Source organism: Lemur catta, chromosome 10 (genome assembly GCF_020740605.2).
Source record: "Lemur catta isolate mLemCat1 chromosome 10, mLemCat1.pri, whole genome shotgun sequence".
In the NCBI taxonomy this organism is placed as follows: Eukaryota; Metazoa; Chordata; class Mammalia; order Primates; family Lemuridae; genus Lemur; species Lemur catta.
This window is the reverse complement of record NC_059137.1, coordinates 22,869,867-22,894,986: the sequence shown is the minus strand read 5'-3', so window position 1 is coordinate 22,894,986 and position 25,120 is coordinate 22,869,867. Positions and strand designations below refer to the sequence as shown.

Here is a 25,120-nt window from a genome sequence, read left to right as displayed (position 1 = left end):
TGTTTCCTCTGCCTTCTCTTTCTCCACCACCATAGAGTTGACTTCCCATCTGCAGGTTCAATTTTGCCCTAGTTTTCCTAGTTAATTTTGCATAAGACATTGGAATGATCTGCAGTTGAGTCTCTCCACCCTGCCACGTCTCACTGAGGTGAGATCTACCCCTGACCATGATAGAGGAATCCTGAGTTCCTATCTGTCATCTCTACACAATCCAATATGGCAGAGGTTAAACCCTTAACTATCCACAGGCCATTGGAGTGGGATGTTTCCTGGGTCCTCTTCTCCATTGTTTTGTCAGGTTACTTCAGTAACCTGATCACCCACAATTAAAGTAATAGGAAACAGAGTTCTGTTAATAGAGCTCCTTAGAGCTGGGCCCACACCTGAATCCCGATAAATGGTGCTTCTTTCCAGGCCTGAACTGGCTCGTGGGGGCTCATCTAAGTGCAAATATTTTAAAATCACCTGCTGGAAACCCTGACTTTGAAATCAGGCAGCCATCTAGTTCACCAACAAACACACCCTACTCCTCTTCCTACAGGACTGGAACTCAGGCTACCAAAGGTTGTCTGAATCTTTGAGAGGTGTTGTATTGCCAACCTAGGCTCTCAGAAACTAATCTATCCCACTGCCCTTCCGCAAACATTTTGTCTGATGCTAAGGAGCAGGTATCAACCCACGTTGACTTCTCTTTGGAAGATCATTTATGAAATGAGGTAAGTTTAACTTAAGGGCAGTTCTTCAGTGATGCCATGCAATTACCCAATGGCAGTATCATCGCACAGCAAATGAAGGTTGATTTTTTTTTTTTTAATGATGGTCTTATTACAGCACGGTACAGATCTCAAAAGACAGAAATCCTCTGGGCTCTATAATTATGATTCCCTTAGCTAGTAAAAACAGTAAGGCATTGTCCCACCTTAGTATTTATTCATGACAAAGCTGCAATAAAAGTTCCAAGAAAAGTAGCTGGAGAACCTAGGAGTATGAAAAGGAAATCAGGCAAACTGCACCACAAGGCACAATAGAGGGAGAAAGCCACCCCCCTTTTGAAGGATAAAGCAGCAGCTCCATTAATCATGAAAGACTAAGCCAATTCAAAAACATAATAGAAAGAAAAATAAACAAACATGAAAGATGTCATTTGTGGTTTACCCTATGTGCCCCTGTACAATTCTGTCTTATGAATAGAAAACTCAAAATGTGCTCTCAGATTCTGAAATAATATATCCTCTCAAGCTTTATCTGAGTTTATAAACACAAAAGGGGCGTAGATGAATTTAAATTGCAATATGAGAACAAATTTAACTTCTAATAGAAACAGAGTTTGAGATGGAGTAAGTCAGAAATCTCAATGTTTATCTCCACATGCATTTATTCCTGGCACTACACTGGAGTTCTCCATGGAGTGTTTATCTAACTTGGCTTTCCTCTGATGGATCCTCTGGCATACCACATAAGCACACAGCCCATATGTACCAGTAACCACTTTCTCCCTGTGAAGAACTCCCAGCGTAATCATGGGGAAAAGGGAAGGAACTCACACATGTCAGGTATCTAGTAAAGGGCTGATACTGCACAAAGCCCTCAGCAGTGTTTTTGACATTTAAACTTGTGACCACAGTGTATATTTGAATTCTGGAGATTTAAAAAAAAAAATGAAGCTGAAAGAGGGATCTATACTGAAGATCCCCTAACTCTGATCTACAACAACAGCCTAGATTTGAACCAAAATCCACCTGGATCTAAGCCCATGCATTCTCTTTTCTCAATTCCATGTTGGGTGAAGCCAGATCACACTACGTCTTTACTGTATGGCACTGGAACTATACTTTATACTGTAAGTAATTGTCTGAAAGAGAGCACTATCAAGATAATCCCTGATCCCTTACTTAAGAGATCCATAATTTAACAATTGCAACCATCATATTACTTTCCTTACTTTGGAGCCTTCAGTGTATGTCTCATTTTTGTATTCTTCAGTGGTGAAATATTCTGGTTATAATTTCAATCTGTTTTCTCACTTAGAAAAAAAGAAGATACACACTGATAATCAGTACGAAAAAAAGAAAATAAATAAAAGAAAAAAGAAAATAAAGGGAGGAAGTGGCATTGCTGTTTTAAACCTTAAGAGTCATTGAATAATTTTATGCAGAAAAGTAAACTGATCTTAATCAATTTTTTGTTAAAAAAAAGGGTGGCACACAAACTACTAAAACATGTTTTAAAAAATCAATTGAGGAAATCTGAATATATTGAGTATAAAATGATATTAAGGAATCTTTTTAATTTTGTTAAGTATGATAATGGTATTGTGGTTATGTAAACAAATGATTTTTTAGAGATCCATATTGATATATGAGGATTGAAAAAAAGATGACAACATCAGGGATTTACTTTAAAATACTTCTTCCCTCCAAAAATGAAAGCAAGCGAAGCAAGTGTGCCAAAATGTTGATAATTATTGAATCTAGGTGGTGGCTATATTGAAATTCATTATGTTATATTATCTTTATTTTTGTGAATGTTGAAAACTACCATAATAAAAAAATCTACCAAAAAAAAAACCACCCAGAAATCTTTCAACCTCAAAAAAATGCAATCCCTTTTATGTGAAATTTAGTTACTTTGATCAAAAAACATCTACTCTCTAATGCCAGAAATAAAACCTTCCAAAATGTAAATTTTGGAAATATTAATGTGATGTATTTCATTAAGAGAATCTATCACTAATGACATTTAAAAAAAAAAAAAAAACTTGTCTTTCAACAGACAAGTAGAGACCAATCACCTTTTATCAGAACAGTGAGCAAGAATTAGAGGAACAATCTCTTGATTAAGACATTGAAAATCTACCCGAATTCACATCTTTAATGAAAGCTACAAGAAATTAAGGATTTGCTGGAGAGATCAAAATATCTTTATGTCCTTGGTTTAAAACCACAATGGTCACAAAGTAAATGAGAGGCAGAAAGAAATGCTTTATGAAACACTGATGGAAAACAATCCTTCCTTACTGGAATAGAAGGTGTGAGAACTGAATGCCTTTTAAGTTCTCAGATGGCTATTCTGGACTCTAATACAAGTCCTGGGTTTGAGAGAAGCCAAACTGTTCATTCAGGTATTGAACTATTGACTCTTCTATTATTAATAAAAATGAAAATTAAACTTTTAATGCAAATTCTACCCACAGTAACCTGATCAAACACAATTAAGGTAGTGCTTAAGTCAATTCTAGAAACAGAAAATGGCTATTGAGAGTGGCAAGTTTTTTGTTGTTTTTGTTGGTTTCCTACCACATCCCCACCCCCCAACATGCACAGGACATGAACACATTAACTCAACCTAATGAACAGGTTCCTGTCTGCAAATACATCCTTGGAGCTTCCTTTAGATAAGGAAGCTCTTTATCAGTGTCTGGACTAGCAAAACTATAAATCAGCTACACACACAGTCTTCCTGCTGCTGCTAGTCCAGTTTTGCCTTGGTATTCACCTAGCTTTGCAAGGAAGCTAGGTGCTTTCTCAGCAGAAGAAAACAAAAATCTGTCTTTAAGTCCAGGCAGGAATAAAGCAGACAATACAAACTTGTCTGACTTCAAAGCACAAGGCATATCTTTCACTAACTAAACAGCAATCCCTGCAGGAGTGACAATGGGAGCTTTCTTCCCTATTATTGTTTGAAACAATCACAAGCTATTTGTTCATTTTAATTAGTTTATATCTAGTATTAGGCAGCCTTGATGAGAAAAATGCTCTTTGTTACCAAATGAATAGAGTAACAAACAAAACCAAAAGCTTTTTTAAAAATAATTGTTGTTTTGGCTTTAGAAAAGGAGTTTCAAGCCTTTTACACTTGAATGTGGGTTTATCTTTACACAGGTCCCTGAATTCACTCTCAAAGAATGCAAGTTGATGTGCCAGACAATACCACGCTAAGCTGATTGAGTAAACTGCGTATTATGCTTTGCCTAAAGAGATGCTGTATTTAAATTATTTTTACCTCCTCTGAGCTTGGGAAAAACTGAGAATAAGAGAGAAGACCTCAATGCAAGTGTGGGGGCAAGGGAAAGTCAGCCTTGGGCTAAAATTTGACTGTACAAATTACATGTGAAGAGCTGACATATACCAGGAGGTCCATCACTGACCAGAGGATCCTGGGAACCAAGTGAGCCAATGGTCTGCATCTCTCCAGAACAGTAAGTTACCTCTCTCTGTGACCTAACACCAGAGTTTATAGTGGGCTCCTTCCAAGAATGCTTACTTCTCCACCTATCAATTGCCACTGTTGTTCCCATCTACCCCAGTTGAGATTAATTAACCAATCTGCTCAATAGAATTATCAAAAGTTGGGATTTGAATCCAGGTCTAAGATTCCAAAGCCTAGATAGCCATTAAACTACACTACTATTGATTCTTTAAGATCAATGTTAAATTCCTTAATATGATTTGCAAAGCCCTACAAAAATCTCCAACCTTATACTCTAACCCATTTATGCTAATTCTAGCATTTGCCAATTTCTGTAGTGTAAATACTCCACTGAGGCTGATTTCAAGCTACCAGCACGAAGTCAACCAGCTTACAAAATTCCTGAAAATTTAACAATCTGCCCCTCCTTGAGCTGGCAGAGGTGGCTCTAGGGACATCACTGTTGACAACCCCAGGCCCCACTATACTACAACTATCCTAAATGAAATTCTAAATGCTGTGCTCTCTTGCTCTCTCTCACCTTGGGACATTTGACATTCACACATACTTTTTCTTCTCCTTTACCAAAATAACTCGTAGTCATTAGTTCCCAGCCTGGTGGTCTTCCTTCAAGAAGCCTTCCCTGATCCTCCAAGTCTTTTCTGGATGTTCCGCTTTACCCGTGGAACACCCAATACTTCCTGTATCATCGCATTCATGACACAGTGTTGGAACTTGTTTCCTTATCTGTGTGTCTCCCATTACATTTCTAAACTCTAGCAGGACCAAAGCCTCCTTTCTTGTATTCCCCAGGTTGGCCACAGGGCTTGCTGAACAATAACAAAAATTCTTGCTAACACAGATTGAGTAATATATGCCAGACACTACTCTAAGTTTTATACAGATCCTCTCATTTAATCCTTAGAACCACCCAATGAGATTGGCTTCACTATTGCTATGCTCATTTTGCGGGTGGGGAAATAGAGGCACCGCGAGGGTAAACACCTTCCTCTCAGGCTCAGTTAATAAGTAAATGTCCGAGCCAGGATTTCAACTCAGGCAGTGGGACTGCAGAGCCCATATGCACCCTTTAAGAAACCAGTGTTTCTTGACCTTTTTTTTTTTTTTATTGTTAGTGACCCTGAAGGAGAAGATGTTAATTAAGTTTAAATTCTCCCTAAGGAGAAATTAAATACTAAGGAATAAGATTTTGTTGGGTAAAGTTAAGCTTTAAAGGGGTTTTGTGTCTCCCAAGATCTAACTTTTGCCCTCTTGTATCATTCTGCATCATCTTGCTTTATTTTTCTTCCATAACGTATCTTTGAGCAATATATAGCTTTGCAGATATCTTCATGTTTTAACTGCTGAATGGTATTTCAGTCATATCCACAAACTTGAATTTATTAAGTCTTTGCACTATTCGATATTCATGTTTTGCACTTCCTGGTTTTCAACCAATGCGTCAATGAATCTTTGTATGCACTCCTCCTTGGGCTCACGTGCGAGTGTTTTTCTAATGTAGATACCAAGATAGGGGCAGGGTATGTGTAAAGTATATAATTTTAATAGATGCTGTCAAATTACTCTCTGCAGTGACTGGACCAATTTACTTCCCACAGAGAATTTATGAGAGTACACATTTCCCCTGGTGTTTATTAAATATAACCTCTTTCAACCTTGGGCAGTGTTAAACATTTTAATTAAATGAGTCATTGAGAAGTATTTATGTTACTCACCAGCTGATAGGAGCTTATGTAACAGGGAAGATGTGCAGATAAGATGCTGCTGTTGGAAATGCTGACAAATGACAGCAGCGACCCTGGGATGCTGGAATGCCTTGTCCACAAAATCCGTACTAGAGCCTAACTCACTCCGCAAAATGCTAAGCACAGTCACTACTACGTGGGAACAGCTGCAGTGGACTTTGGAATGGTGACCTCAGGTAACAGGCACCAGATCTCTTTACCCATTCTCCAAGTCTCTCAGGCACCCAAAAAAAAAAAAAAAAAAAAAAAAACCTACTGAAGGTAAGGGAAACCAAACACCTAAAGAAAACGAAATGTTGAAAGGGCAGTGATCCTTTTACCAGAAAGAGAAATACACATGATGACAGTAATAATAAACATCCCAGAAAAAAAAAATACTAAAAGCTTAAAGAACAGCAAATACTTTATCATACGATAAAATCTCAAGGTCTTTTAGAAAAGAAAAGAAAGTTTATAACAAATGAAGTAAAAATGGCCTTTTCACCTTTTCCCCTCTTTCTCCTCTCCCTCTCTCACAAACATATACACCCCTACTTCAAATACATACAAAATTTAATAGCCTGTAAAATGCTACAGAAAAAAAGTGCGGGACAGTTTGTATCATTAAGGTTCAAATTTCAATCAATATGACTTTTTCTTGAAGATATACTTTTTTCTTTAACCTTGGCCTAAAAAGGATTGTTATGAATGACAGCAGAGGTCATACTCTAGACAGAGGAGATAAAAGAAGAGTAAATGGGAAACCGCACTTATTGAGCACTTACTGTGTGCTTCACATATATTCTATCATTTCATCCGTATAACCATAGTGTGAGGTATGATTACGTGAGAAGAAACTGAAGCTGAGAGAGGTGAGCGTTACTAAGGCTCTTTATCCGGCAATCAGAGGAGCAGGGTGGTGATTTGAGATCTAAAGACTCCAAAGTCTGTTTCCACACCATACCGCGCAACCTGCTGAATCTGAGAGTTCAGTGAGTACCCAAATAGATCAGGTTGTAAAATAATCTAAACAAAGAATGTCCCAGCCATATTCCTGCTATTCATGGGATAGAAAAAGTAACTCCTATGACTGCTGTTCAGAACTTTCTAGACTTTCATTTTGTTTTCAAAGTTCCCAGAACAGGTCAAGGCAAAATGATAATTATAAGAGGAAGACGATGAGACAACACTCAGAAAACTTGTTATAAGATTAGATCTATTCTGAAATATTTTATTAACCCCAAAAAAAGCCAAGAGAGGAAAAACAGCAGGATTTATTACTGAGTTATCTTAATTTAGAGTGCGATGCCTGGAGTAACAGTCAGGCATGCTCGGCACTGAAAACCAAGGCCCCCTATGAACAGAGGCCAGTTCACTAAAATCACTTGTTCATTGTTCCAGCTGCTTCCTGAACTAAATGGCACCTCACTCACAAAAGCACCATTATCCAAATACCCACCAAATGATACTGAGAGAAATATACATGATCCCTAGAGTCAAACATACATTCTTAAACTCAAGTTAAATATTCGACAAAACCATAATTAGCACAAACCTATGCTAGTTTGAATCGCTTACCTGGGGCTGTGAAATGACAGGGGTGGAAGTAGAGGCAGCAGCCATGGCAGCTCTATAGTGTGGGCGGTGATCAGGCCCCAGCACTACAGGGCAGGACACGGGAGTCAAATTCTCGTGGTGGCTGATCAGATCAAGGTCATACTAGGAGACACTGTGTACCTAGAAAAGAAGAGGAAAACCCACATTTAACGTTAAGAGGACTAGCACATGGCAGAGAAGTCCCATTGGTCAGAGGAGGCAAAAATCCCCATACCAGGTGTCAAATACTAGCTTAATGGAAAGAGGAACCTGGGAGGGAAGATCTAAGATCTAAAAGCTATGACTTCTGTACCGTTTATCCAAATGATGTTAAGTTGATATATTTTCATAGGTTTGGATCCAATTCTGAGCGCCAGCTAGTTGTTTGGGAAGGCAGTTTCAACCTGCAGAGACGGGGAAGGTGAGCCGGGGGAGAAGCCACCCCGTCATTAAACAATAAGGGAACTGAATGGTCCACAATTAATAGCTGACAGTTTATATACAAAGGGCAGAGAGAATACAGTAGTCCCCTCTTATGTGAGGGAGATATGTTCCAAGACCCCCAGTGGATGTTTGAAACTGTGGATAGTACCGAACCCTATATATGACAGGGACAGCTACTACATGACTAATGAGCAGGTAGCATATATATTGTGAATACACTGGACAAAGGAATGATTTCCCATCAATGGCATGAGATTTCATTATGCTACTCAGAACAGTGTGCAATTTAAAGCTCTGGAATTTTTCATTTAGTATATTTGGACTGAGTGTGTAACTGAAACCATGAACAGTGAAACCACAGACAGCAAAACCACAGATAAGGGTGGACTACTGTAACACATCGAGTGGTTAGAGATCACCCAATTCAACCCTACCCATTTGCAGATCAAAAAACTGAGGCTTAGAGAAGAGAAGGGACTAGAATCACCCATTCAGTTAGTGGTGCAACCAGGACTACAGCAAAACCCCAACTCTCAGTCCAGTGTGAAACCTAAGACAGTGAATATGTTCCATGTTTGCATTTTTCTCAAGGAACTTAGTTACCATTTTTAAGATTAAAGAAAGGTAAGAAACTTCGACAGTAGAGGAGTCAGTCACAGGAAAGAGTAGGTTTCTCAGATAGGTGAGTGAGGAGCTTCGTAAATTGGACTCCCAATGTGTGAGGAAGAGGACATTTCTAAAATCCTTGTGACATCCTCAAAGAGATGCTAAATAAGCACAAAGTATAACCAAATCTCTTATTGATATGTTCATTACGAAAACTCAGAATGATGCTAAATTCCCTATAGTAAAGCATGGCCCTAGCTCTGTCCAAAGCCTGATCTGATTGTTTCCACATTTCAATTTATTATAAAAGGTAAAAAAATTTCATTTTAAGAAAATAAAAATTCTTATAAGAAAATTTTTCATTTCTAGGCAATGAAAATTTCAATCATTTTAAATCATTCAATCATTCAAAAATCATTTGAATCACATCTCTGTGGTTCATTACTTTTACTATTATGAAAAGTAGCATTTTCCAATAATGTAAAAGTGTTCAAGTGTCATCTTGCATGTCGGTGAAACCAGAAAGTTTATTTACAGACAGAAGTTCCCTGAAAGCAGAGGCTGGCTCATTCTTATTCATTATGCCTCTAGTTCTCCATAGATGCTCAATAAATAGCTTTTGAATAAAAGAAAGGATATTGCTGGGTGGTATGAAAATTCAATCATTTTAGGTTCTAATTGTTTAGAATTGTAGAATCTTCCTATTTTCTTCCCCTCTGTTACAGTGATTATTTTTATTAACAAGTAAGAGTAAAGTTCTCAAGCTATCTAGGTATAACATTCAACACAGAATTCATCCGTAGCTGCCCTGAAACAATACTGATGTTCTCTTTAGTCCCAGCTTTAGGAGAACAAATAAAAGAGCTATAATAAAGTCTCATTTAATTTTTAATTCTTTTTTAATTTTAGGCACACTGTGAATTTAAATGAACAAGCCAGGAAAAAGGTATACGTATACAAGAATGCCTTTCATTTTTCATGATGACCACTAAGGTGTCAAGCCTACCCCAAGAAAATTATAGGACTGTGTAGTACACCGTTTTATACTAAACTTATTCGTGACATCATTTTCATGGCCACTTCTATTTTCATTTTTCCTCTCTCCTTCTTCTATATTCCTAGTTCCCAATTATCTTGCTCTATTCTATATGAGATAGATAGATGAATATATCAATAGCATGATAACTAAAAAACAAAAAAGCAGGTAAGCAAGATTCCATCCTTAAAAGCTCATACTACATGTTTGGGTCCAATATCATTCCAGCTAAGCCAAGTCATTAAGCCATTTAACCTTAAAATATTTTCAACATTTATAATACAGAGAGTTGCCTGAAAGGTGGATACAGGCTGCTATCTTGTAGTAAGGAAAGAGATAAGAAATTGATGTGACCCAAAAATAAATATGCCATATGGCATTATTGCTAACAGAAGGAAAGAAGATGGGAGACTGAGATTTAATGGAAGTCCACTGGATGCCGAGCTTTGGGGCAGTCATTTCACATAGAGTTTGAGGCAGATATCATTAACCCACTTCATAGAGGAGACACCTTTGAAAACTTATGCAACATACCCACAGTCCCATAGCCAGGAAGTGAGTGAGTAGAGATCTGAACAAGGACTGACTCTACAGCCCATGCTCTTTCCATAGACCAACCCTCCAAATCAACATAAATTAAGAAGAGATGGAAAGTACATGGAATCTTTAAACAAAAATGTCAGATAGAAAATGAAGAAAGCAGGATAAAAGTCAGACGACCTGCAGAGTAACCCCAACACAGAGAACCCTGGGCTGTTCTCATCTATACAAAACTTCAATGATGTGACTCTTGTTTTGTGTTTCATTCCCTTGAGATGCCTAATATAGGACATATTGTTAGATTAATATTTTCAAGACAATAAGACAGAAAATTAACTGTCTTCCCCTAAAGTATTTGAGACATATCTAATTTTGAGCCTTTTGTTGAACCTATTTACAAATTATAAAAACTCTTTATAAAATAGTGTATGGTTACTTAACTCTGCCAAATACAAGGGCTGAACAACATTACTTCAAAGGTAAAAACCAACTCTCTCAGGAGTAATGTCTTAAAATTACATCTATGAAATCTATTTACTTCCCAACTTACAAAACTACACAAATCACAGAACTAGACAAGACAAAAAAGACAATAACCTAAGCAGCAATACCATTCATTCAGTCTCTAGCTAACTAAGCTGATTCACTTTGACAGACTAGTGCCCTGCCTTATCAGTGACCCAGACTGTCAACTATAGAGTTGCACAAGAATTTTTAAAGAAATACACCCCTCTAAACTCCTCCAAGTACTTGAATACCTGTTCTACAGGTCTTCTAACCTGATTCTCCATTTCCTTTGCTTAAGCTTCAAAACTGTATTCCACCCACAGAAAACCACAACACAGTGTGGGTTTACCCCACTGACATCAGACTCTCCAATTGCCCTTGGACCCTTATTGAGGCCCCTTCTACCTTCCCTAGTTGTCTCCATGTTCTATTCTCTTAGGCATCTCTTCTAATCTATATTGCTCTTCTCAAAACCATACAACTACCTCTGATGCCTCTCACTTGCAAAAGATGAGCTTTGCCATTTATTTTGTTACTGGACCATTCATCCATTCCCCCACAGCCAATGGGTATGAATTAATATCCTCCCCACATACACACAATTCATATAACATTTATAAAATACAATTTCCAAATAAGAAAGCCACATAGGCTAACTTCTCTGTGTCAGATCACCAAACAAATGGCCAATTGACTATAAGACTGGGAAATATCCTGAATCAGCCCTAGAATCTACAGATGGATCCCAACTGTTGCTTAAATTTCCAGAAATATGTACTGGAAAGAATCAACATGGGAGGCTGACAAAAGAACTAAGGCACAACATCCCCTTCATGTGAAACTCAACTGCATGAAAATAAGCCAATGAGAAGCCGATAAACCCATAATGATACCCCTAGTTTAGAGGCAATGGGAGCTGAGGGAACTAAGCCAGGGAGGAGTTGGGGTACATTTAAAATATACTAATTCCTTTAAAAGAGTTCCTGGCTCCAGAAGCCAACCCAGCAAGTAACCTCGGCGGCATTTACTTCTGATTTATATGTGGCCATGATGACTGCCACAGAAAACATGTGGGGGAAAAAAAACACTACGAGCTGGCTTCTGGCAAGGGCAGCCATGCCAGGTGACAATGACCTTGCTAATCACTGAGTACCACACCAAATCCCTAAAAGAAAGTCTCTGGTTTGAAGCAAACTTCCCTTTGATTACTTCTGGAGCTGATGCTGGCTGCCTCGCCAGGCCTCACAGGAAGATGAATTTCTAATTGGTAAATTAATCTACTACAAACCTAACCTTTTTCCTTCATCTGGGTTTGAGTCAAACACTGACTCATACAAGTCTCCTGAAAGAACACAGGGCAATACCCAATACTGAATATGCACAGATTTCCCTCTCTGAGGATATGCAACAGAGAAAAGTCCAAATCCATCAGGCAAATGAAACATATTATGGTACAAAAGAAAAGGAGGATTCTAGAATCAGAGCAAATATTTACTTAAGAAATAGGTATACTACATAAAAGAGAAAACTTTAGAAAATTTCTAGTTCATGTTCTTAAAATTCCTAAGGACACAGCAGCATCTTTGAACATAGTTCAGGTAGTCATGGAAAAAAATAGGAGACCAGAAATGTGTTTACATTAACCAGAAAAAAGAAAATCTAAATTGTGAACTTGAATGAAAGCAATGAATTAAGTAGAAAGTAGAAGAAAAAATAAAGCAGAAAATAAAATTAGTGAAGCAGATGAATCAGACCTCCCGGTGGAGTGGAAAAGCTACATGGATAAAGATTTTAAAGCCTTCAGACCCAAAGCAAAACAGATGAACAAAACTACTAAAGGAGAAAAGAAGAAACCATCAATGCTGAAACCAGGAAAGGAAAAATTTATCCTCAAAATTTTAGAAAAGCGTTACAGATAAATGCAAGAATGTAAAACCAAATACCTCATGTTTTCACTTACAAGTGAGAGCTAAGCTGTGGGTACTGAAGGGCATACAGAGTGGCACAAGGGACACTGGAGACTAGGAAGGAGGGAAGGCAGGAGGGGGATGAGGGAAGAAAAACTATGTATCGGGTACAAGGTATACTATTTGGGTGATGGGTACACTAAAAACTCAGACATCACCACTGTACAATCCACCCATGCAACTAAAAATCATGTATACCCCTAAATCTATCAAAATTTTTTTAAAAAAATAAACGTGTTTCAGATAAACAACAATTTAGATTAGATGGGAAAAGTTTTCAAACTTGTATATCATCCTCAGAGAGCTCTGGCAGAAACCTAGTAGAAAAAACCCTGAACCCCAACCCTAAAGAAACAAGATCCGATATAGGAAGACCAGAGTTATAGCTTGTCTTTCTTAGTATCTGGTTCCCCCATCAGAGCTAAATAGCATCTGAAGCTAGTCTTATAGTATCTAAGGCCCAGGACTGGAAAACTTTTCTCTCTGGAATTGGAGCAGATTAAAAAACTTAACAATAGTAACATCAAGAAGAAGATATTGCACTCATTGAAACAAAACCAAGATGCTTAAAAACTGATAATTCAAAACTCTAAAATAGTTGATCCCACAGAAGTACAGAGTAGAATGGTGATTACCAAAGGCTGCTGTGATTAGCCTCTGGGACAGAGAGGGGATGGAGAGATGTTGGTCAAAGGATATACATTTACAGTTAGATAGGAGGAATAAGTTCAAGAGATTTACTGTACAGCATGGTGACTATATAGAAAAATCCTATAAGATATCAGAAAGAGGGTAGGAGGGGCTCATAAACAAAGGACTGATTAGGAATCAGAAAGTCTTTGGACTTTTCGACAGCAACCCTAAAGGCTAGAAGACAATGAAGCAATGAGGAAAGTAATTTACAACCTATAATTCTATTGGAAGATATTCTTCTGCAAAACAGGAAGGAAACTAAGAAAAAGGCAGGCATGTGATACAGGAAACAGGAGTCCAATCCAGGAGAAAAACAAAGGGAACTCCTGGCATAATTGTGAAGGAAGATAGAGGGAGGTGACAAGAAGACTCAAAAGGTAGACTTGACAGAGTAACTACCCATCTGGACATGTTGAGAGCGGATTTCTACAACTGGAGCACTTGAATTGAATGAGTAATAAACACACAGAAAACTAGGCAAACGTCAAAAGCATGATTAACTTAAAGGAAAACAGAAAATTTGCGTAAGAGGAAAAGGATTTGTAGAATTCTACATGGCTGGGTATGAACATTAACAAGGTCATCATCACATTAACACTGAATAATGGCCTAGTCAAAATCACAACCTAACTGTATTAGGACCAGGAGGTACAGGACAGAGTATGTGTATGGCACACCTTCCACATGGTAAATCTATAAATATTCAAAACTGATAAGTCAAAAAGTAGAAGTAAAAATCTTAGAATTCCACAACATACACATATTTTAAAACATGTTGTACACAATAAAAGAAATTTTTTTAAAGAAGTAAAAATCAGTATTCAATGCAAATAGCAAATGAGGCCACTGAAACAACTCAACGTGGTAGCTCTGGGGAAGACAAACTGGGAGGGCGGGAGCAGGGGCTCTTCTTTCTTAGCGGGCCTCACAGAGCCATCTGACACGTTAAATTACAAACATCTGTCATGATTTGCCACAACATGGATGAGCCTAGAGGACATTATGTTAAGTGAAGTAAGTCAGGCACAGAAAGATAAATACCACATGTTCTCACTCACATGTGGGAGCTAAAAAAGTTCATCTCATGGAAGTAGAGAGTAGAATAGTGGTTATTAGAGGCTGGGAAGGTGGGAACAGGGAGAGGTTGGTTAAGGGACACAAAGTTATACCTAGATAGAAGGAATAAGTTCCAGTGTTCTGTAGAACTGTAGGGTGAATACAGTAAACAATTTATTATATTTTTTCAACAGCTAGAAGAGAGGATTTTGAATATTCCCAGTACAAAGAAATGATAAAGGTTTGAAGTAACAGATATGCTAATTACTCAGATTTGTTCATTACACTTTGTATACATGTATTGAAATATCATATTGTATACATATACCCATAAATGTATAATTATTATGACAATTAAAATACACATTTTTACAAAATAATGAAGAGGAGAAAATCACAGGCATCATTTAATTTAATCTATAAATAACTCAGCATGATATATATATGTGCACTGTAAATAACTTAGCATATCAACCATATTTAGCTTTTGTCCTCAAAAAATAAAAACTCCTTAAAAAAACTGCCTTGCTGGCCGGGCGCGGTGGCTCACGCCTGTAATCCTAGCACTCTGGGAGGCCGAGGCGGGTGGATCACTCGAGGTCAGGAGTTCGAGACCAGCCTGAGTGAGATCCCGTCTCTACTAAAAATAGAAATAAAAATTATCTGGACAACTAAAAATATATATAGAAAAAATTAGCCGGGCATGGTGGCGCATGCCTGTAGTCCCAGCTACCCGGGAGGCTGAGGCAGGAGGATCGCTTAAGCCCAGGAGTTTGAGGTTGCTGTGAGCTAGGCTGACGCCACGGCACTCACTCTAGCCCGGGCAACAAAGTGAGACTCTGTCTCAAAAAAAAAAAAAAAAAAAACTGCCTTGCCATAATCATACTTAACAATTAACCAGATGTACTTGATATCATCAAATATTCAGTTAGTTTGTAAAAAGCTTAGAGTAATATTTATATTGTGAACATGGTAACAGTGATAACTAGCATTATTTACCAAAGTACCTACTGTAATCTTTTTTTTAATTATGCAAAGAAAGGGGAGTCCTCATACACTGTTGGTGAGAATATAAATTAGTACAGCCACTATGGAAAACAGTATGGAGGTTCCTCATAAAACTACAAACAGAACTACCATATGATCCAGCAACCCCACTACTCAGCATTTATCCAAAGGAAAGGAACTCAGTATATTGAAGAAACATCTGCACCTCCATGTTTATTGCAGCACTATTCACAATAGCAAAGATATGAAATCAACCTAGGTGTCCAACAACAGACGAACGGGTGAAGAAAAGGTGAGATACACACACACACACACACACACACACACACACACACACACACACACACATGAGGAATGCTATTCAGCCATAAAAAAGAATGAAATCCTGTCATCTGCAGCAACATGGATGGAACTGGAGGAATTATGTTAAGGGAAATAAGCCAGTCACAGAAAGACCAAATATCACATGTTCTCATTCGTAAGTGGGAGCTAAAAGTGTGGATCTCATGAAGATAAAGAGTAGACCGCAATGTAGTGAGATCCCATCTCTACAAAAAAGAAAAAAAATTAGCTGGGTGTGGTAGTGTGTGCCTGTAGTCCCAGCTACTCAGGAGGCTGAGGCAGGAGGATTGCTTGAGCCCAGGAGTTGGAGGTTACAATGTGAATGTACTTAAAACTACTGAACTATACACTTAAATGGTTAAGAAGGTAAATTTTATGTTATGTGTCTTTTATCACAATTTTTCAAAAAGAGCCCACATTACAGGAAAAAAACATGCAGTAAATGATCTATAGTTGAAACACAGGTTTAAGTTACTAAGCTTCAAAACGTAAGAAAAATTCCCATTAAAAAAATCAAGTGTGGGGAGGGGAAATCAAATCACAATGGGAAAGACTGAGCTGGACATAGCCATCATGCTGACCCCAACAGATGATAAGACAAAGCAACAAATTTTAAGATTTTGTCAGAAATATGGAATGACTCAAAAATTCTACATTTAGCCAAGCTGTCGTTTACTTGCAGTAGCAAGAACAAGGCACTTTTAAATATAGGCAGGATATATTTCTCCCTGAAAATTCCACTGGACGACATAATACAACTGCTCATTGACAAATCAAAATAATGTGCTCAGGAGAACTTTGGCAAGAGCACCCTGTCAATCCAGGCAAACACAGAATACCTGTGATAATAATGGTGACAAAAAAAGGATGCCTTATAACTAATGGGGGGGAAAGCTATACAATCAAAATACATATAATTAATAAGCTAAGATGAAAACTCTAGAAAATCCCAAGAAAAAGGAGAAAATTCTTCACCTTTTGAGAAAGGAGTCAAGAGATACTGTTTTATTTCTCAAGTTCATAAAAATCATAATTTCAGATTTAAAGAACCAAAATTGAACAAGAAAGGGGAACTTTTTATCTGTGCTACCCATCCTTACCACTGCCTCCTAGAAAAACAGTGAGGCAAACGGTCCAGCTGGGATGAGGGAAGCTGTGACCACTTTCAGAGTTCATTTGCTTCACTTGCAGAGTCAGAACAAAGAAATTAAAAAGCATTTGAGAAACCAAATAAGTTCCTCATGTTTTGTTTTAAAACACCATCCCCACCTGTGGCTGCAGAAACTTTCCTCCTCAGAGTATCAGGCCTCGCTAAGATCTTGCTTCCATATACTCACAGGAGACAATATACTTCATGCTTGTAAATCTTTCCTTTTCCACTGACAGGATCAGTTTTTCCATCTGCCTCTCCAGCTTTTCAATCAGACCTTTTATTCTACATTTGGCCTCAAAGTCTATCGTGCTTTCCACGTGGCACAGAGCTGACGCATTCACAGGAAGGACGACAGCTAGCCCACCCTGCTCACACTGACTGCAGAAAGAAACACAATTACTGTCGCACTATTTGATGCGTATTTTATCAGTTCAGAGTCCAGTATTCTAGAAACTGAAGAAACCAGACAAAAATTACATAAATAAACTCACTGTCTTAATCTCAAATCTCAGATTTCTGAGTTAGAGAACAAACCAACTCGAGAGAGTGTGATCTGTCATGGGGGAAGAGAGCAAGAAGGGAAGGGATGGGATCTACATTTTAAAGGAGAATGAAGGAAGAGGAGTCAACAAAGAGGATTGAGAAAACCCTCTCAAAAAGTAGGAGAATTGTACTTTTTAAGAGACAGACTTCATAAATCCCTGTTTCTTTCCAGGGTCCAAGGCCCACAACGTCTGAACTCCTGATCATCTTAGTATCTGCGTGCCACGACCCTCAGCCACCTGCACGGGGGCCCAGAGCAGTGCAAAGATGAATGGGAATTACAATTCCCACCTAGGGGGGAAGTAACCTAAAGGATAGGGTGGATACATTTTAATATATATAACATGTGTGTGTGTGTGTGTGTGTGTGTGTGTGTGTGTGTTTATTTTTTTTTTAAGAGACAGGGTCTTGCTCTGTTACCCAGGCTGAAATGCAGTGTTGTGATCATAGCTCATAATAACTGCCAACTCCTGGGCTCAAGCAATCCTCTCACCCCAGCCTACTGAGTAGCTGTGACTACAGGCACATGCCATCACACCCAGCTAATGTTTTTTCTTTTTTGTAGGGACAGGATCTCACTATGTTGTCCTGGCTGGTCTCAAACTCCTAGCCTCGAGCAATCCTCTTGCTTGGCCTCCCAAAGTGCTGGAATTACAGGCGTGAGCTATCACACCAAGCCGATATATTTATATTGAGGAATGCTTAAGGAAGGAACCACTCAGCCAAGCTGGAGTGTTTTCAGTCCATAGTTTTCAGGACAAGGAGAATTACAACCTCTATAATCAAGCCTCAGGCAAGGTAGACTCTTCCAATCACAGCAGACCAAGGAGTCTTGGAAGGTATTTCCTTCTAAAGTAAGTGCATGTTTCTAACATCACAAGTAATTCCCAAATGGCCTAAAATAATGGAATATGAATATATATTCATATTGGTAGAGATGAAAATAGAGAAGAAAAGAGACCAAATGGGGGTGGGACCAAAGTGTCAAAATAGCTAGTCAGAATACAGAATTCTGCGGCAGTGGTAAGAAAAGTGATTGAGCCCAGAGTAACAGTTTTCAACAGCAAAGGGTTCTGCTGACAGAGACATCCTCCATTATTTAAGGTTTCAAGTAGCTTAAAATTCAAGCACCTTTGGGAGAATAAATCAAAATCAATTCTGAGTGCTTGAATTGAAGGATAATGATTTAAAACTGTACCTCAACATAAGAAAGTTACTCTTGAAAGACAGTTTTCTGACGTGTTTGTACACAACGTAGGAAAATAGGCACTCAAATATATTTCTAGTGTAGGTGCAATTGTTAAAACCTTTCTGGAATGCATTACAGATGTATGTATGGTTTGCATCAAAAAATATGCTGAATCAGAAGGTATATAACTCCACTAATAGGAATTTATACTGTGGAAAGAATACTAAGGGCATAGATTTTGCTCCAAGAATGCTTAATGCAATATCATGTTTGACAGAAAAATTTTAGAAACAATCTAAGCATCCAACAATACAGTACTTGCCAACTGAGTTGTTAAAACTATACTTACATGTAATATAACTTTATACAGCCAATAAAATTAAATTGTATTGAAGTATCTATCCCCTATTTGGGAAAACACAGAAAAAAAAATACCACATATATACGTATTATACCCTGAGGTGGTACGGCATGTTAATTTTCTACAGAAAAATAATATACAGTGCTAAGATGAAGTAACAAAGATGAGATAATAACTGTCTATCTAAACAACCAAAAAAAATAAAATATGTAAAACCCTGGACATTAGACAACAAAGGACAATGGTCCCTGAGAAGTGGGAAAGGAACAAGGTAAGCCCTATGGTTGCCCCAGTTTTCTGCCTGAAGAGTATCCAGGACACAGTTCAGGCCACAGTATAGGGCAGCGGTCCCCAACCTTTTTGGTACCAGGGACTATTTTCATGGAAGACAATTTTTCCACAGACCAAGCAGGTGGGATGGTTTCGGGATAATTCAAATGTGTTACATTTATTGTGCACTTTATTTCTATTATTATTACACTGTAATATATAACGAAATAATTATACAACTCACCATAGGTTGGGGACCCCTGGTACAGGGGAAATGCAGGTAGAACCCAGGGAACTTAATGAGTGAGAAGAGAGAGATCTGAGAATCCAAGAAGCTCAAGGCAGCCAGGGTTTACAGAAGAGCATTCCAGAGAGAACTAGAAAGACAGACAACTCCAAAGATCTGCAAAATAACCCCCCTTGAGGAGTCAACAGAAAACTGATCAGAAATGCATGTGAGAAAACTGTTAGAAGCTGGAGAAATATCCACCTTAAAGGATTACAGGTAATCATACCTGGTGCTCACACAGAGCTAGGAATGGTCTCTGTTTACACCAACAGGACTGAAAAAAGTCATAATTCATGGGATGTTAGGCAAAGTACTCATCTTGCCTGGGTAGTGGGGAATAATTAGCCCCAGACTAAACACTAAGCTGATCATGTCTAACAAATCTTAAAAGCAAAACATAAGGAAAGCAAATTGTTTCCAAATAATTAACTGTGACTTGGAACAAAGCTTGAGAATACTTATAAGAACATAAACGTATCAGCATCCCACAAGGTAAAATTTACATACTGTGGTATCCAATCAATGATTACCAGTCATACAAAGAAGCAGGAAAATATGACCCACAATGATGAGAAAAATCACTCAATTGAAAGAGACCCAAAACTGACACAGTTGTTAGAACTGACAAGTACAGTAAAACAGTCATTACAACTATATTCCAAATGTTAAAAAAGAAGAGACGTAAAATATATTAAAAAGATCCAAATCAAAATTCTAGAGAGGAAAAATACAATGTATAAAATGAAAAATACTCTGGATGGGATTAAAAGAAAACTTGACATCACAGAAGAAAAGATTAGTAGAATGGTAAAAACAGAAGTTTAAAATAATGTGTGATTAGGAATATATGGTAATATAGACAAGATTTCAGCCAGCCTTGATTGTGTATTTCCTCGTTTTTCAGTTATTGAGACCCTTCCAAATTTAAGCAAAAAAATAGCATTTTTAATATAAAAATTTCCTTGGAATTATAATGTATTGTACCTCTCCATTTTACTATGTGAAGAAAAAAAATAAACTATCCAAAATGAAACACTGAGAGAAAAAAAAAATCAAGACCATAAAAGCCAAGGAAAACTGAAAAACTATTCCATATTAAAGGAAACTGAGAGGAGACATAACTAAATACAATGTAAGATTCTAACCTGACCCTTTGCTGTCAAAAATATTGTTGTGATAATTTGAAAGAACTTAAATGGGATCCAAAAATTAGATGATAGTAAAATAACAAGGTTAATTTACTAGTCAATGATTGTTTTGTGACCACGTGGAAGAATGTCCTTGTTTGTGAGAAAAATATTATGTAGTATTTGAGGGTGTCAGGACATCAGTTGACTTGGAGAGATAAAAGTTTCTTCACATTTTTTTTTTTTTCTATAAGTTTGAGAGAAGAAGAGGGAGTTTGAGCAGGGGAGGAGGAGGAGAAGGAGCAGGGATGGGAGGAGAAACAGCATCCCTTAATATAAAGTATTTTTCAATGGAAGAGAGTGTTCATGTATCACTGCTAACCATAAGAATAAACATGCCCAAGAATAAATCTAATTTTTAAAAAATGTTTTAATCTGGCTAGAAGTTACTGTTGCAAATTACAAGATCATCCCAGATACACATGTGCCTGATTTTAGAGAAGACTGGAAAAGATGTCTCAAGACAAATCGCAAACTGTTAGCAGCCTCCCAGTAGAGGTTTTACCAGATTCTTGGTGATCATTGGGAAAAGAATTTCAGGGAGCACCCCATAAGCCAAGCAAGAAGCTTTTTTACTGAAAGATTGAAAGCAAAAGTACGCTCCCTCAAGAGTAAGAAAGCAGGCAGGCTTGAAAAGACCAGATACACTAGGAGGAAGTGGTTTTGGTCTTTTGAAGTCTTATCAATTGATGGGAGGAATACTCAAGGCTAAGGTGTTGGGTTTTACTAAGGATTTGGGTAGTAATTCCTAGAATTGGATTCCCCATTTTCATACTTCATATGGTTGTCTCAGAACTGTCATGGTGATTTCAAGTATGAGAAATTTTAAAACCATAAAGTAAATAATACTGTAATTAGCCAAAGTTCAGAGATAGCTGATAAGCTCACTGAAGTCCTTTCCTGTGGTTAGCAGCCCCTCTAGTTAGCTTCTGTTTGAGGCTTATGTACTTAACACCTGCACCCACTCTGCAAGCCCCTGCAACTGGTCTCAGTCCTCTCTCCTAGTCTCCTCCTCTAACACTTGCAGCTTTTCAATGGAAGTGTTTTTCAATGGAAGAGTGTTCATGCATCACTACTAGCCATAAGAATAAACATGCTGAAGAATAAATCTAATTTAAAATTTTTTTTAATCTGGCTAGAAGTTACTGCTACAAATTACACAACTATCCCAGACACACATGTGCCTGATTTTAGAGAAGACAGGAAAAGACATCTCAGACAAATCGCAGACTGTAAGAGGCATCTTGCCAAAAGTCAAATAGGTCTTTTGAAAAAGGAGAAGTCTGGACCACAGTAAACAGTGCAGGCAGCATCACACCACCAAGTTTTGCTGTTATTTTCAAAAGCTAAAGAAATACTATAGTATGAGAAAGATACATTTACATTCAACACAAAACAAAGAAAAAAGCAGATGCTCTAGCAATGGGGCCCTGAGTACCACTTCTGTCTCCAGGATATATGAAAAATGTGACAAGGTACCATGTTCTTTGAAGATGGTATATTATGAAATTTCTTCTGCCTACCAGTGAGAATAATTTCTTCCAGATGTTGTTTGGCCCACAATGTGCTATTCAAAAATATGAAAGTTTTGTTTATTTTCAAAGTTCAAGAGCCAAATAAAAAATCTAGTTTCCCTCACTAACCTCTAATTAAACTGGAGATAAAAGTTAGCTAGACTTATATATCCTGCCCAAAGTTTTGAGAGGAAAAAAAAAAATACCTGTTGAATGCAATCCTAGTATCGACTTCAGCATGGGAAAAATAATGAGGTGCTTAATTTCATTTCCTTTCCTGCTCCCAGTACACACCATCCTTCCTCAGTGAAATCCCTCTTGGCAATCCCTCCTTAAAACAGTAGGTCCAGAGGGAACCTGAAGAAAACTAGTATTGTGCTACAGGATGAATTGTTCCCAGCTGGGCTGAGGATATGTAAATACTCTGGTTTCCTAAAAATTCACATACATGACTTTATCAACTTGAGGAGGCAATTTAAAAAAAAGGCTGGTCTCATTCTTGAATATAATGATTCTATGAATAACATCTCAAATTTCACTACTCTGTTGAAGAAATTAGGAAAGTGAAACAAAGGGACTTAAACGACTTTTCTCTGTTCACAATGATCAATCATAAAAATAAACCAAAACAAGGGGGGCCTCTCTCTAACTTATGTGAATGATATGCTAACAGTCCTGCGTTCCTGTTATGAAAGGGTTTTAAGTATAACAGTGGACATCTTTAAAAATAATTGTTGAAGCTGTTTATCAAGAAAGCAGCAGGAAAAGGAAAGGAAAAGAAGCTTCTTTAAAAAATAAACTGTGAAGAGATAGTAAAAAACCACGAAGCAGCCACAAAGCCCCCACGCCTAAGAGGTGTGACCTAGAAATAGCTGTGAGGCCCCACTTCAAAGACTTCTAACCATCTAATCATCAGCCTAAAAGATGCTGTCCTACATGTCCAGAAAAACACAGAGGGAGCATTCCAAATATGTAGAGAATGATGAGTGTCACGCAAAAAACTTCTAACTAGTGTGAAAAGGGGATTTGATGACCGCTCCAAAAAGGAGATAAGGCATTATCACATTAGATAGGGAATTCTGGTACAAAAGGAATCAGCTAAGGAAAAAATAAATTTTGTTAACATGATATTACCTTAAAAATCTGGGAGAAGAAACAACCAGACTCACAGGCTGTGGGTTCTGTCTGACCAAGAATTTTCCGAGGCTTGAGAATGTAGCAGGGTATTGTAGGACTGGGGTTAGTGTCATTGCTATTTTAAGCCAAGTCAGAGAGATAAAATGAGCAGGTGGCAAATCTACAAATACTTGGTATTCCCAGATTTCTCCATTTTACAGTACTGTAGTTCTGGGCCACAAAAGACAAAATGCTGTGTGTTCAACCCACTGCAGAGAAGTGATTCCAGTGGAAAAATTTTGGATTTTTTTTAAAAAGCCATCTTTCCAAAGAACCGCCCCAGTTTCATTGGGTGGTGGCTGTGGAGGCAATCAGGGTGACACGCAAGGACCTTCTCCTGCTGGGGTCTGATGGTTTCGTTATGGAGCCTGATCTCAGATCCATGGTACATGAACTCCTCTCAGCTGGAGTTCATAGCGCCACACGGATTTCTTTTGGCCCCAGGCCCACATTGCAGCTGTTTGTACTTATTCGAAGTATGGTGTATTTTGAAACAAAATGAACCAGATTTCTCCTACTGCCTATGTCAGTGCCTGGTATTGGGAAACATTAACTCTTTCACAGTCAGGCTACCAACTTTCTCATATGGAGAAAGACATAAAGGAGACACTGACCCAGAGCTGCAAAAGGTTCTCCAAACAAGAAACCCATTTCCAAGCAAAGGGCATATTCCATCATTTACTTAGTTTTGGGGCCCCATCTATCTCCAAACAAATATCAGCCAGGTGACAAAATGTTATAAAAGAACTGGAGTTGTGGATTAAATTGCGCAAGGGAAATAGGAATCTCAATATTGAGTGCAAAATTTTAGTCTGAGCTCTCCGGTAAAGAAGCCCCTAAGAACATGTTATTTTTGAGCCGGACTTCACCTCAGCATGTGTCCACATGAATAAGATGTACCCACCACATCATTATATGAATTGACCTGTGGAATGAAGCTATTTAGTGCTGTCCATCCAAATCATGGATAGTGTTGCCAAAAGTAACAGCTTTAGTTTTGACAAAGTCAATAGCAAGCTCTCCTCTAAGAAAAGAACTGGCCAACCGGTCCGAGGCTTCTTAAATTCATTTCCTGTTCATGACCATAAGATCATACCACAGCTCTACTGGAAAGGCAATATCTAATTCATACACAGGTTTTTTAAGTTATTAAATTATGAATTTAAAAGAAGACAGAAGATATGGACACAGGTGGGTTTTATATCATTCAAAAATGGAATTTGATCTGCCAAAGGTATTTCCTACATACATTATTCTCCAGATGGCTGTATCAATCCTCTTAAGAAACATTAAAGTTTAAAATCTTTGAGATTAGTCAGTTTAATCCAGAGACATTTCATTAAGATCGAAAAGCTGTGGTGAAATCAATAAATTTTGCAAATGGTTAAAAACTGACTTCTGAATAAAGATGACATCAGCCCAAATTCCCCAATATGTCCCCAACCCAATTTCCAGTTAAAATATACATGAAGACAAAAACTCCAAATGGCTCTGAAACCAAGAATAACAGCCAGCCATTTATAAGAATCTGGGAGTAATATCTACTAAGTACAGTGCAGACGGAGCTGAATTAAAAGCAATCAGTGTCCAATGAACAGTTTGCTGAAAAAGAACAGCCAGAAATAAGTTAGAAGGTTCAGACCTCCCCTACTCCACATCATTTTCCAAAATACAAGAATGAAAAGAGCAGCAGGAAGCACCCCCGTCGTG

The 25,120-nt window shown here is 37.9% G+C and overlaps 1 protein-coding gene across 2 annotated transcripts in view; it reads right to left on the bottom strand.

Annotated features, from left to right (window-relative positions):
- Window positions 1–25,120, bottom strand: part of LPAR1 (lysophosphatidic acid receptor 1) — a 124,959-nt gene that overhangs the window by 67,888 nt on the left and 31,951 nt on the right. The window contains exon 2 of one of the 2 annotated variants that reach the window (XM_045563644.1): window positions 7,512–7,670. In XM_045563644.1, coding sequence (XP_045419600.1) covers window positions 7,512–7,556 — 45 coding nt within the window. In that variant the 5' untranslated portion in view covers window positions 7,557–7,670. Of the gene's footprint in view, window positions 1–7,511; window positions 7,675–25,120 lie in introns of those variants that run through there. The other variant, XM_045563645.1, reaches the window with a different exon arrangement.